This window comes from Sinohyriopsis cumingii, chromosome 15 (assembly GCF_028554795.1).
Source record: "Sinohyriopsis cumingii isolate HCF-2022 chromosome 15, ASM2855479v2, whole genome shotgun sequence".
NCBI classification, from domain to species: domain Eukaryota; kingdom Metazoa; phylum Mollusca; class Bivalvia; order Unionida; family Unionidae; genus Sinohyriopsis; species Sinohyriopsis cumingii.
The window spans coordinates 140651883-140667718 of NC_142975.1; the positions used below are offsets into that span (position 1 = coordinate 140651883).

At 37.2% G+C, this 15836-nt stretch overlaps 1 protein-coding gene across 1 annotated transcript in view; it reads left to right on the forward strand.

The window, feature by feature from the left end:
* Positions 1–15836, forward strand: part of LOC149782920 (tonsoku-like protein) — an 83085-nt gene that overhangs the window by 40854 nt on the left and 26395 nt on the right. The window contains exons 13-17 of the mRNA XM_089934476.1: positions 5519–5755; positions 6449–6587; positions 10165–10348; positions 10727–11551; positions 12476–12632. Of these exons, the coding sequence (XP_089790602.1) occupies positions 5519–5755; positions 6449–6587; positions 10165–10348; positions 10727–11551; positions 12476–12632 (1542 nt within the window). The remainder of the gene's footprint in view (positions 1–5518; positions 5756–6448; positions 6588–10164; positions 10349–10726; positions 11552–12475; positions 12633–15836) is intronic.

A 15836-nucleotide genomic window follows, 5' to 3' on the forward strand; every position in this document is an offset into this window, starting at 1 on the left:
GGGACTTCAACCTTTTTGACCACATCACACCATGCTATTATTGACCTCCAGAAGGTCGTTACAAGTTAGTATGACTTTGTATTTTTTGCTTGCCTTATTTGTAATGGAGTTCGTTTTAGTGAGATAATTACATGCTGCATTGCTAATTTATGCTTTGTTTTTCCCTTATAAGTGTCGTTTCAGTAGAAGGTAAGCTAAATACATGAATGCATAAGTTAAAAGCATAGTCTTAAAGTTTCAAATGTGACAATGACATTTCGATTACTCTCTTAGTAATAGGGAATATTTAGTAACATGATGAATTACTAATTCATTCTTTGCTTTCTATTCTTATGTCAGTTCATCAGAATGTCATCTAAATGCTATAATGCAACTTCAGAGCATGAAAGTCTACCATGACTCTTGTTTTGTATCTAATAAGCATACATTGTCTATGACAAGCAGCGTGTGTAACACTTGGTAAGAGGCAGCCTGTGCTACAGTATTAGCTAGTTAATCACATACTGATTTGCTAATCTATGCTTTGTTTTCTCTTCTTGTATCATTTCTGGAGAAATGTCTACTAAATGCATGAAATGCATGTCCAAAGCATTAGTCCATCTGTCATTGAAGGGAAGGAAAGCCGGAATAAGCTAAGGAAGATAACCTAAGGTTCGTTGTTGGTGATACTGACTCAATGGGGAGAATTCCCCAATTTTTAGGCAGACCAGTGGGCATAAGTCCCACCAACCATCCAGCATGAAAGACCTTTTGAGAAGACAGCCCAGCCAACTAGTTCATTGCTTGCATTTCCAACTCATTCGGGGAGTGTTTCCAAATTCAGGCAGCCCAGTGGGAGTAAGTCCCACTGCATATCCAAGCATGGTCTTCTGGTTCTTTCCCCAATCGGCTAGACTTAGATGACAGATGCCATCATTACTGATCTCCTGGCACTTAAGAAGAATATGGTAGCTGTTCATTTGTCTATTTGTCTGTTTTATAAGGTGGGCAAATGTGCTCCATGCTACATCAGAACTCGTTCGAGATGTCATTGCACCTTCTTCAAAGTTGGATTTGGCCTCATTTGTACCTTTCAGACTCGATGGAGACACCCAGCAATAGGCACGCTTGGGAGGATTGCTAGGGTCGTTGGCCAGGGCTGCTCACCATACCATGACCAATACTTTGACAGCTTCTGCCTATTTACACTTGATACAACATTGTTGCTTGTCTACAATCCACGTTGTTAGAACCTCATCACACTCTACCTTTCTGGATGATCCTGTTTGGATCACTGTTGCTTTGAAGGAAGAATAAATGAAGTGTGGAGGCAGGCAGCTCAGGAACTGCCCCTCCACCTTGCTGCTCAACCCACATGGGTGTTTGGAACCACCCAGCCCCTGCTGGTGTGTAGGAATGTTAAGAGATCTTCTCAGTCACATGCACCAATATTGATCCCTAGGAAGCAGTTGTACAGAGGCAGTAATAAACCAAATTTTGAGATCATGGAGGTGCTTCGGGTTTTTCGTTCATGATTAACCCCATCCTCTTTCCTTCTGTCCCCTCTTCACAGATGCACCGTCAGATTGGGGTGCCTTTCTATAACAGAAGATACAATTGCTCATCAGAAAAAAAAGACGGGCAGTGGAGCTTGTGCAAAGTTGTTTCAGAAAGCAAATGACAAGTTAAAGCCCATCATCAACCAGAGTCACCTCAACCAATTTATTGCGCCTCCAAAATTCAAGATGGAAACAGCAAGTTCAGTCTGTCTCTCTGTTTGAAGGAACAAGTATTCCATCAGACTTTATCTCACCAATACATATTTTCACGTCCCTATCCAGCTGCATCATAAAAATTTTCTGTTTTACTTATTGTGACACCATTTATCAGTTCAAAGTTACCCTTTGGCCACAACACCAGTATTTGGGCTTTTACTTTGTTCCAATTGACATCATCTACAATGATGGCAATGTACCCAGACAACATTCTCAGAATCATATGGGAAGTTCTATTCTACCCAACAACAGGAATGATCTGCTCTCTTTTATATCATTTAGGCTTTCTGGTGAATCAGGGAAAAGTTAGATCTCCATCCATCCCAGAATTTTGTCCATCTGGATATGGAAATTTTAACCAACTGGAATCTGGCGTGACTTCATCGTGTTCATATAAACAGAACCATCGAACTCATTGATTCCGTTTCCAGCAGGATTTCTGCCATTCCAAAGATGCTATGAAAGAGTATTGGAGTGTAAGTTCATCCTGATTACTTCCTACAAGTGGGAAAAGTCATAGATGACTTGTTAAATTCCAGTGGAACCCCTGGGGAAAATTTAAATATTTCCTCGTCTGCTTAAGCATGATGACAGGTGTTTCATCCAAATCCAGAGCTGCTGAATATAAATCATATTAAACAAACCTCAAGAACAAACAGTTCTCACAACAAGAGAATCACTTGAGCTAGAAGGTCTTTGTTATTGAAAGATTATGAGGGGAAGTGGAGAATTTTCTCACAGTGTTGTGAACAGGAACACATTTCTCCACTTAAAACCTCAATACCTTAATAGATAACTTCCTACTTTGGATCTTTGAAGAGAAATGGTTGCAATCAAATTGAAAGGTTACAATTCCACAATCTCGGACACAGTTTCGTCGTGGAAAGAGAGGATATAGGACAAAACAAAGACCTCTTGGATCCTCTATTCAATTTTGAAAGTTTGATTTCACTCACACAAAGGCATTGACTTTGTGACCAAAAGTGGAATTTATCATGGGCTCTAACCTGGCTGAATAAGACACTGTTTGAACCACTTTTGAGAGCGTCATTGCTTCACTTTTGCATAAGACCTGCTTCCTACTCGCTTTAGCTACAGCAGGCAGAGCTAGCAAAATACAGGCTTTGTTGATTGACCCTAACTACTTACAGGTCTAGTGGGATGGGTCATTATCACCTATGATGTCCCCTGCTTTCATTGCCAGGAACAGACTCCTGCACATGGACAATTAGTCTTTTCTTTTTGTTGTAAAACCTTTTTCTGGCCTTGACCCCTCAGCTGAGGTTGTCTACATCACTCGATGAGAGTGGTGACTGGAAAGAACCAAGACATTGTGTAGAAGGAGTTCACATCTATTCTGAGCTCTAAAAGAAGGAATGGATAGTATTGTAGTGCCGACTGTGTAATCAAGGATTAGATGAGTTATCCATTCTGCATATGGAGAATTAACCCAGAATGAAACATTATATGCATTTCAATTCATGAAGTTAGAGAAGATGCAACAAGTATTGCAGTCAAGTAAAATTGTTCTGTAGCTCACATTATACAAGCCATGGGATGGAGATAGGAATCAACTTTCTTTAACTTCTACCTCAGACATTATTCGTCCCAGAAGGTTCATTTAGATCTTGTAGGACCTATCACTACAGCACAGCAGGTTACCTTCATTAAGCAATTTCCTACTGGTTTGGCATGGTAACTTAACACTTGATGCACAGAAGATAATAATTTCCATTTTCCTATGGTTGTGTCATGGCATACGGAGTCAATGCTTCAATCAGGGTCTCAATCAAGAATCTACCTTTAGCGAATGGAAAATGGACTGTCAATGGTAAGGGGATATAACTCACTCTACCTCTTGCCTGTTCTCCTAAGGTATTATGATCAGGTAACATATTTGAAGAAGAAACCAATTTTTCTAGTAAAACATGTTTCCTTGATAATACTTACCCAATCATTATATAGATATGCTCTCCCAGCCTCCCTGCAGTTACTTCTTATTAAGAGATCATGCTTTCTGCTCCAGTAATAACTGAAGTCTTTACAGGACTTAAGGTCATTCCCTCTGCAAAGGGATATCACTCTGGCAGTTACCTATGTAGACAGAAAACTAGTAGTTTTCATAGCTAAAACATTTTAGCCTAGGAGGGCTGGATTTGCAAGGTAGTATTAGTACTTCCTAAGGCAGAGATACTGGTTTCTTGAAACAAAGATCACAAGTCATGCAACTTTAAACCAATGGGGGAAAGTTCACATAAATTATTTGTGGTTCACACAATTTGTTGTACCCAGTGCATGCTGTGTTTGTTTTTTTAAATTAAATGTTTGAGATCTGCTGTGGTTTTTGCAGAAACTATCTAGGAGTTCCAATTTAATTGTCCCCTAGAGGGGTATAACAGTCTAATCCATTGATCAGCCTTAACAGAACTTTATAGGGCTTAACAAGCAGTGAGATTTATGAATGTCAAAAGAGAAGATAACTGATTTCTTTATGGTTAGTCCATCTCCTGTGGTTGATACTGTAGAGCAAGAAGAAAGCTCTCATATTCCAATGGGAACCAAAGATGTGACACAAAAATGACAAATAGTTGTCACTTCATCCACAGCATTTGGATGCAGAACTGAAGTCTGAGAAAAAGAGATAAAAGGAACTGAGACAAATAGTAGACTACATACATCTGGTTAAAGAAAGAACCATAAAGGAGGGATGTGTTCTCTGTAGAGGATATAAGAAAGATAATCCATTTGCTAACAAAAATGGTTGCATTGGTTAACATATGTTCTTCAAAGGATGCAAACTAGGCTCAATACTGCCATGCAACATATGTGATCCTACAACAGAAATATCCTTGGGACTACATGATCCAGTAGTGGAATATTATGTTCGAATATCATAAAGACCAGTTCTCTAATTTGTTTAAATTTGCCAAAATTGCAAAGGTCCTCCCAATACAAACTGCATATTGTAAGAGGGGATTTTGCTAACAAATTGAAAATCAAAGTACTCTTAAAACCAGAAACAGTGAATGAACTGTGACTATTCATATATAAGGGGGTCATATAGACATTTCCCATTTTCAGAGGCTTTGAAGAAATAGTTGTAAGAAGCAGAGAAGAATATGGGTATGCAGGTTTATATTTGTTGTCAAAGAAATAATATAAAGTCATCAAATGCTTAGATTAAGTATGCATATACCTTATAATAATGTTATCAAAATCAGCTACCATTCACCATTTGGCATTGTCCCCTAATTTCCTCCTACACCCACCCCACCCCCCACCCCGAGTTAGGTGTGGCAGACTTCCCACTCTTAAGAAAATTCCTGGCAGCATTTCTGCCTAAGGTATTATGACCTGGTAAATACATTTGAAGAAATATATTTTACTCCAAAGATTGGTTTCACAGTTTTATGGTGTGTTACATATCGCAGTCAAAATTATGCTGAGAATGCTAATTTCACTTATCAGTTTTCATCTCCACCACCCACTATGTATCTATATTTATGGATTTATTTTATAAACGACAAAGCTTGAAGTATCTCTCTTAAAACTGATTTGAAAGAACTGCAACTTTATACATAGTTGGATGGATATCACAGGGTCCTTCATGGAGTGTAGGGACAACTAAACAGTACTAGTGGGATTCAGCTACCATTGGGCATGTGCTGTAGATCAATACTTTGAAGAAACTATGTTATTTTATATTGGATACATTAAATGTTCAAAAATTTGTATTGAAGGACCACCTGTATTTCCTTTCAAAGGGTCATCCCATGAACCCCAGAGATCATTGTGGCTGGATCCCTCTTCATGAAGCATGCAATCATGGTCACTATGAGATTGTGGAATTCCTCCTGAATCATGGAGCAGACATCAATGACAGAGGGACAGCAGAGTGTAGAGGTGTCACACCACTGATAGATGCCGCCTCCTGTGGCCATGTCGATGTCATGAATCTTCTGATTGAGAGAGGCGCAAATGTTATCGCCAGCACAGACGAGGTCAGATTTTGTAGGCACACGGATGATTTTTAACATTTCAAAGATGTGTGCCTAAAAGTATTCACACCAGCTAGAACAAACTCATGTATTATTTTTTACAACTGAAAATGTAAGGCCTGTTGCATATGTTAAAGTAAACTTTCTAAATTTTGGATAACCTATACAAGAAGAATATTTGCATGGTGTATCATATGTATTCAGAGATTATGCATATATTTTATGTGTTAAATGTTACCTATTTTTGAATTAATGCAGTTTATGTTCAATTATCAAACTGTTGCACACATACAGGATCTCAAATGGGTAATGATTTAATGTTTAATTTATGAAATGAGTTGTATAATGTCCAGCTTTTGTGAGCCTTAGCCATTTGAAATTCTTATTATCACATAGTTTTATTTCAGTAGAAATTATTTAGATAGAAAGAAAAATGAATAATTTCATTCATTCTGACAGATGCTGTACCTTTCATTTGTTGTGTGTAAAAAATAGTCCCAATCAAAGCTGAAATAGTAAAAGTTTATTATACATTTTTGCTAACTATAAATCAAAGAATAAGCATCCATCCAAATAATCAGAATATTTTACAAAAGAAAACATTTGTCAACACAAAATGTCCAGTACTAAGTCTCATAATGGAAACATGTTAAGAGTGCCAAAAATGTTTACTCACTTAAATGTTTCTTCTTCCAGGGAGACACAGCACTGAGTTCATTTCAGGATTATGTAGAGAGGAATAAGGAGTATTTCTGTAAGGAGGACATGGTAAAGGCTAAGAACATGGAGAATTTACTTCTGGAGAAAATGCCACATCACATGCGGGAGCGTAGAGGTATCTCCAGCCTTAAGTTATATAACCTATCATTCTACTACTATCATAGTACCAGGAGTTGTTCTGCTTCCATCCTGTCCATTGGATTTCATATCCATCCATTCAAAATTCAGTTCAGGTAATTTGCACAAATTTGCAGAAAAACCTGAAGAACATTTATGTCTCACCTGGATAGGCACAATGAAACAAATGATTCTTTTGCCATCAAAGGCAGTGGTAAAGTGGAACAGAGTTTCCATAACACTCATTACTTTATACACAGTTAGCAGACTTCTAAAATTCCAGCCCTCTCTGAAAGACTAAGACATAGACATCTTTCCATCTTACTCACTCACTCTCTCTCTCTCTCTCTCTCTCTCTCTCTCTCTCTCTATATATATATATATATATATATATATATATATATATATATATATATATATATATATATATATATATATATATATAACATGAAAGGGAAGTAACTCTACAGTTTAACTTCCTTCTCATGGGTCGGTGGTTATTTCCAGGCTGTTCCAGATTTCTTCCTCCACCAGTTATACTGGTTGCCATGTATACTATCTTGTGCTGAAATATGGTGTTGAACCCTACAACAACAACAACAGATTAACTTCCTATCATTCCTACTAGGTGGATGTCTATATCCTGGATGTTTAGTAGTTTAAAGTTTCACTTTCAACTGTGAATAGTTCCTCCAAAAGAATATATTGCAATTTATAATCAGATTTGACCATTCAAATTTTTTTTATCATCAGGGGTATAGTAAGTCAAAAGGTTGATATACCAGGTTTTTCACATAGCTGGTACATTACTGTATTTGTAGTTTAATATTTGTTATTTGTCAGCATGGTAATATTTTACTTTATGGGAATTTGATTGGTCCTTGCATAGTATTCTCATTACTGATTGGCTGTGAAATTTCTGCTGTCATGAACCTTTTTTTTTTTTTGGCTATTACTGTCAACAGTATGACAGTTGTCTTTCCCATTGGTAGCCCAATGGACTTTTGGAAAAAATGGCATGATGGAATATGGCCAGTTTACTCTACCTAGAATTCTCAACATGCCGAACTTAAACTTAAACATGAGTACATTACTGCTATCATGTGGTGTAACTCTCTTGTATCCCGCTTCCAGGACAAGCATAGTTTATGTCAGTTTTAACTTTTGCTGAAAGATCCTAAAGTCTACAAATTCTAAATGCTGTATTACATCACTGTAAAATTCCTCTTTCAAAACTTGTAAAGCGCAATTGCTTTGCCCTTTTCCTGATGCAACATGTTCTTCGGTTTAACAGAATCCCTCTCCTCTAAGGGACCCCGAGTGGCCGAGTGGTCTAAAGCGCTCTCTGTTACGGATCACTGCCATCTCACCTCTGTCTGCGCTGGTTCGAGTCTCGGATTCAGCCAATGTGGGTATGTGAGAAAGCTTGCCAGTAGCTTCTCGTGGGTCGGTGGTTCTTTCCCGGGTTCTTCCTCCACCATTAATACTGGCCGCCATGCATAGCCTAGCGTGTGCTGAAAAATGGCGTTAAACCCCACAACAACAACAACCATGGGTTGGTGGTTCTTCCCGGAGTTTTCCCGGGTTCTTCCTCCACCATTAATACTGGCTGCCATGCATAGCCTATCGTGTGCTGAAAAATGGCGTTAAACCCCACAACAACAACAACAACAACAACCCTCTCCTCTAACATTTTACAGTCATATAACATTTACGAGTCACATCGATAAAGCCATTTCAGTTAATATTTGGTGCCATGTTTTTTTCAGTATAAACTAGTCTGCTACTTAATTGTGTATCAAACTGTAATGAATCTGTGACATATTATTCAAGAAACCCATCTGTTTTCTTAGAAATGTGTCATGTACAGTTACTATAAATAGATAAAAAGGAAACTGTTCAATGTACATAGCCAATGGTCGGAAAGTCAAAAATATAAGGTCAATAGATGGAGGTCATTGATGGGGCAATGTCGCATTACATGAGCCTCAAAATATACTCATTATTCTGTGTCTTGCTTCTGACATCGCTAGATATAATCTTTGATGTGAACTTGGAAATATGCTGTTTGTGAGGATTTTTTTGTTTTTACATGAACTGGTACCCTGTAGCTAATTGTATTACCCAGGTAATTATGAATGGGTGGGTACCCATGTACCTGGTACCTGTTGACACCTTTAGTATGTCTCTAGTCCTGGACTTGCTTGGCCACTGATACATGTACCCTTTCAATCAGCTAGAAGGGAATATGGTCCAGGAGTCCAGCTGTGCTAATGATGAAACTAATCAGAAAATGAGGGGCAAGTCTTGCAAAATAGTTCTGATTGCTCATCTCCAATGCGACAGATGCTGGATCTGGTGATGGATGTGCCCAGGAAAATCATAGCAACCCCAATACTGGTCTTCCTCATTCATCAGGAATGCCATGTGTGAAAAGAATTTCTGCTCTTCAATTGTGGATGTGACAGCTAGATGGCCTTCCACTTTGAATGCATATGAGGTGCACTGGGACATTTTCAATAACTGTTGTCACATTAACAATGTCACACCACTCTTATCCTCCATCCCCCAACAGGTTAACATCTTTCTTTTCCACCTTAAAGACAGGAAAGTAGCCCATATCACAGTCAAGAGATATTGTTCCATGATGACAGGCACATTCAGACATTATGAAAGAGACCATATTGGCTGCAATGAGGACGTTTCATACTTGTCCAGTTGCAACATATCTATTTGATGCTCACTCACCCTGTTCCCAGAATGGAACCTCTCTGCTGACTTGACTTTACTCAACTTGTCTAAGTTCAAGTCCCAGTCTTCCATCTCATTGAAGCAGTTATCATACATGTATTGCTTCCTGATAGCAGTGGCTTGAACTTGCAGGGTGAGTCAGCTGTATGCTCGGTCCATGAATCCAAACAACATTCAGCTCTGTTCAGGTAGCTTAGTTGTACTAATAACACATTTTGGTTTTATTTCTAATGGCATTTTACCATCAATAGGCAACCTACAAATAGCAATCAGCTCTCTTGTTGATCAACCCATCAAGAGAGACAATGCTGCAGTATCCAGTACATAGCCTCAGAATATCCATAGCAACCATCAAAGGTTCTTTCTATTGGTTATGGCGAGAAAGCAAGACATAACCCCACAGGTGCTAACTGTTTGACTGGTGTACTACCACTCCTGAAGATCATTACCTTACAAAATGCAAGCAAATCCCATGAGCCTGACCCTTTTCTTTTTTGCATACTTCTGCATTCTATTGTAGTTCTGCTAATTTTTTTTACAAATATGAACTAAAATTGAAAGGTATTTTTTGGTAATGATGTAGCATAACAGAATCTATTCATTAGTCTAATTTGGGGCTCAGGAAGACCACTTATCCTCTCATCCTGACTGGATTAAAATTGGCTGGGCTGAGTAGAACTTCTGTTTGATACATACTCCAGTGATGAGTACTTGGGACAAAATTTCCAGAAACCTGCTAATTGTATCTTTTGCAGAAGTGTTTTTAAAACAAACCAAGAAAAAAAGAATTGACCTAATAGAGCAATTTTTTCTCTCTGAATTAGTCAAAAGACTCCAAGTCTCCAAGACAAGTATAGAACAGGATAAAGACAAAGATGACGAGGAAGTTAGTGATGATGAGCTTCCTGCTTTGTTTCATGTAAAGAGGAAAAGGGAAATCGAAAGAAAACTCAAACCACTTTCATTTGAAACTGATTCTGATGATAGCAGTTATGTCGCAGGTCAGAGGTAAGAAAAATATATCAGTCACTGTGATCATTAAAAACCTACAGCCATTTTTTGGGCATGATTTATAATATGCACAATACATTTAGATTTGAGAGCTGCTTAGACAAGATGAATAAAAAATAATTGGAAAAGCATAGAATGGTATATTAGGGTACTGCAGAACAATACAGTATAGATCAATGTGTATTTAATTAATTAATTATGAAGTTTGATTTGACCAAATTTCACCATATTCTGGTTAACTTTTCCAATGAAACACCCAGGTGACATATGAAAGATTATTTCCTTCACTTTTTCAATGTCATGAAAGCATACCACATTGAAGAGTTTTTAATTTGGTTTTTTCAGAATATGTATATATTGAATTTTCTTTTTAAGATCACCCTTGAAAGAGTCCGAAGATATCGATTCTGAAGATTCTGAGATGATATTCACCAACCCCGCTCTGGAAGAGATTCAACAGCCATTGAAAGATGCAAAGGAGGAATACAAGAATGCCATTAATAAAATTGGAAGTTCTAGAAGCAGAATCAGCCAATCTCAGGCTTTGTCACATGTATCACATAGTAGTTCAAACCCCAATTCTTCTATTGCTTTGATAGCTGAAGAAAAATTCATAGGTGACAATGATTGGTTGATAGATGACATGCGACCAAGCAAAAAGAGAAAGATGGATGTTGAAGGACTCTTGGCTTCAAGAACCACTAGAAATAAAAGGCCTAAAGACAATCCAAATAGGAAAAGTCATAAAGAAATGCCAGAAAAAAGTTTTAGAGAAAAGAACAATTTCACTCAAGATCAGGAATTTTGGGAAAATGATTCAGATGAAATAGGAGATAACTACAGTCAAGATCACCACAGTCAAAACAATGAGATGGCATTTATAAATGATGTTTACAGTGATTTCTGTGATATTACAAATGGAACAGACTCCCACTCCAGTGATTCACATAAGGGAGATAACTCTACACTAAATTCAACTACCAAAGGAAGGTTGATACAATCAACATTGTCACAGTTCACAAAGAAAGTAGATTCTAGGAGTGAAGTGAACTTAATTACCTCTGACACAAGACTTCCTGTGGCTGAGGCACAGATACAGAGTTCTCAGATGCCCATTACTTCAGCAATGGTTAAGGCAGATGTAATGAGGATTAAAGTGAGGATTAAAGATAAGCTCCTATTAATCCCCATTCAGGACAGGTACTTGCTTCGATTTTTACTGTCAGTTGTTTTTTGTATTTGGCTTAAGATTTCAAAGTTGCATAATATACATTAAAAAACTGTTCTTAGATTAAATAGTATTCTGTAGAAGCCATGTTATGTAAACATATCCTGTTTTAGGAGGGCACTGCATCTTCCCTCTTTAGGTACAGCCATTCTCCATCTGGATTGTGCCCTTTCCATGCTAAAGGTTGCCATCTCTCCAGAAGTATAATACAGTGCATATCATAACATTTTACATGTGCAATTTAGGCATTAACTTATTACCATTTACTGCAATTTTTCATATCTTAAATGTACCATTGTGGCGCATATAAAGACAATTTCTGTTGCTGCTTTCGATCATACTTTAGGACATTATCTTGTAAAAACTGACAATACCTTCATTTTTTTTCCTTGAGCATGCATTTCCAGATTGAAGAATGTAATGTCACTTTTCCCATAGCAACATTTACTTTAAGATTATGTGGTAAAATTTTACATGTTTATCTAAGTCATATATGATGAGGATAAATAATATCTCATAGAACTAGATGAAGCATTCATCAGAAACGTTGATTTTCATAAAGAGGGAATATTTTAGACATAACAGTATGATAACTTTCAAGTCACATTGATCAAAGTCATTTGGGTAATTGTTGGTTTGATTGTATTGCTCATTTGTGTTTTTGATTTGTTATGGGTGCATTACAAAAGTGATTACACATCTTCCCATACCTTTATGTCCAATATCCTTGACAGAAACTTGAAAACTTTAGGAAATGAATTGAACACAATAAATGAGGCACTTTATTTATCTGGAGAGGGCATTAGAGAAGGGCAAACATAGCTAAACTGCTTGTATTACATCATTGGTAATATAAATACTGATACACTAAAAATACTTTCTTTTGTTGATTCCAGAGATGGCAGTAAGACAGTATCATGGCTGTGTGCTGAGGCCTCGCAGCGTTATTGCACCTTGACAGGTATCAAGCCAACCCTGACCCTTAGCACCAAGGATGGGGCTATTTTGTCCCCTGAGGACCCAGTTACACTTGTTCTTACTGGCAATGATGAGGTAACTTACTTTTGTCCTGTACAACTCAGTCACTGCTTAATTATATGTCACATGAAAAACCCATTAGATCTTCATGTTCTATAAATAACTATTACAAAGCTGCATAGGATTTATGTATCAGTAGTAGAAATAGTTGATTTGGTCATGTCAGTCATTTGCATATTATGCATATTTATATGTGTAGTTTTTATGTGCCAATAGTATAAATAATTGATTTGGTCATGTCAGTCATTTATTTGCATATTGTGCATATTTATATGTGTAGGATTTATGTGTGTGTGATTTGGATTTTTAACATAGCTTTAACACTTTTTTAGTCATATTGCTATGATGTCTGCAGTGTGGAGTTTACACTGATGTCTAGCACTGGAGCATCATGCCGCATACATGTAGCATGATGTCCCACCCAATCACATTATCCCGACACCAGGCCAACCACTTCTAACACTAACCTCTTAATGCTGAGCGCCAAGCGAGGCATCTGTTAGTACCAATTTTGTAAGTCTTTGGTATGACTCAGCTGGGGATCGAACCCATGACCTCCCGCATCTGAGGCAGACGCTCTAACCACTAGGCCACCAGAGCAGTCATAGGATTTATGTGCCAAAAGTATAAATAGTTGATTTGGTCATGTCAGTCATTCACATAATTGTGCATATTTATGTGGTTAGGATTTATGTGCCAATAGTATAAATAGTCGATTTGGTCATTTCAGTTATTCACATATCGTGCATATTTTTGTGTGTAGGATTTATTTGCCAATAATATCAATAGTTGATTTGGTCATGCCAGTCATTCACATAATTGTGCATATTTATGTGTTTAGGGTTTATAAGCCAGTAGTACAAATAGTTGATTTGGTCATTTCAATCATTCAAATGTTGTGCATATTTATGTGTGCAGGATTTATGTGCCAATAATATCAATAGTTGATTTGGTCATGTCAATCATTTGCATATTGCGCATATTTATGTGTGTAGGATTTAGTTCCAGATCATGTACCTTGACTAAAGTTTGTGGCAGTCTTGCAAACATCCTCCACTTCAGAAACCAGTAGGACTATTGCATCCATCTGACTGTAGATCATCACATCCTCCTCCACTTCAACAACAGCAGGACGGTTGCATCTTGATTTTCTCCTATCTATCCATTTAACTGTACATGCTGTAGTTAAAAAACAAGGACAGGTGTACATACATGTGACAGAACATAGAGCTCAGCTTAGGATAGATCAGGAGGTTTTAACAATTTGGTCATGAGTTCAGATCAAGATTTTCATTGACCTGATTATTAGCGTGTGAATGTACAAAAATGACACCTGTTGACCATATTTCCATTTCTTTATATCATCTCATCACATCAGTCCTTTCTCAGTACCTTGTTGCCTCTCATACTGTCCTTAAATGTAGCACATGCATTTTTAGCTTTTCTTAGCAGGTCATTGCCTGGATAATATTCGTGACAGTCTCCATCATTTTAAATTCAATGCTTATGAGATGATGTATTATTACTGGATCCAGGTTTCCTCTAGAGTCAGCCTGAAATTTCCATTCAGTATTGAATTTCATGTGATATTTAAGTTTTGATTTTGGTGTTTTGGGAGACAATGCACACTTACATGTCAGTAAAATTTATATAATGATGAAAACCAACAACCAGTTCTGTGCCACTTGAGTTCTTTAGTGATGTCTAATCCAACAATAATCCAGTAAGATCTATAAATCTTTAATGAATACTTTGGATCACACATACTTTAACCATTGAAGTCAAACTGAAAAAATCCTAATAATGTTAATTTTTAGGCTGCGTGAGTTCTTTAGTAATCTAACCATAATACTTGAATATCTGTGATCCTTTTTCGATTGCTACTGATCGCACATAGTCCATTGATTACTTTTACTCTGTTCTCTGTAGAATTACCAATTAAAGTGATATGCTCAAGTAAGCCATTTAACAGTCACATAATCACAGGAATATAATATACTGTATACAAAGTGTGAAGAAAGGAAGCAAAATATTCATTTTCTAAAAAATTTTTTTATAATATTAAGTATGCAGGAGGTTTCATTGAATTCTGGGAGGGATGGGAGACACCCTTCATCTTGGCAGGAAAACCCTCCTGGCCAGGAAATTCACATGCATGTATGTGTCTTGATTTGGTCTTCCATCTCACTGTATATCATTGCATCATCCTCAATTGCACAAGCTGTGTATCTTTATTTACTTATATCAGTCCATCTAACTGTGCATCATCACTTGATCCCCTTCTTAAAAATGTCAGGACTTGTTCTTCTTGACTTCACCCTCTCCATCAATATGACTACATCATCACACCATTCCCCAGTTCTAAAACAGCAAGACTGGTGCATCTTAATTTACTCCTATCCACCCATCAAACTACAATGTCATGTATATTCCCGTACTATCTCAGTAACACAATAATGCAAAAAGCATTAGAAGTGTATAGCCTATCTTGTGCCAAAGAATGACCTTAAACACCACAACAACTACAACAGCTACAGTCATATGTAATTTAGCTGTATTTGCGAGAACCCAGCAACTTTTGCTTACCTCTTTCAATCCATTTTCATAGGAAAATATTTATCAAAAACCAAAGAGAGATTGGATCACCACACACATACCCAGAGTTACTTTTGGACTCTAAAAAAATAAACAATCAGCATATAAAAATAAAAATAAATTCATAGACTCAGCAGGACTTAGAAACAAAATATAATTACTATCCCCACAAAACCAAAAGACCCAGTAACAACCTAAATAAATTTAGAAATTTCGAAGCCCCCACTTAAAAACCCATAACATATTCAATTTTATAAAAATATTAATAAATAATTCACTTACGAAGCACCTATCAAAAACTAAGGAAACCGCAAAATCGGATGTCCTAGATGTCCTTAACGAACCGAGTAATCAGCTAGGACTCCAGTCCTAAATGTCCTTAACGAACTGTGTAATCAGCCAGGACTCCGGTTTCTTGCTAAATAAAGTATAAATAACATTCAATCTCTAAAAACATTAATAAATGTTGTTGTTGTTGTTGTTGTATGGTTTAACGCCATTTTTCAGCACACGATAGGCTATACATGGCAGCCAGTATTAATGGTGGAGGAAGAACCCGGGGAAACCCCGGAAAGAACCACCGACCCACGAGAAGCTACTGGCAAGCTTTCTCACATATCCACA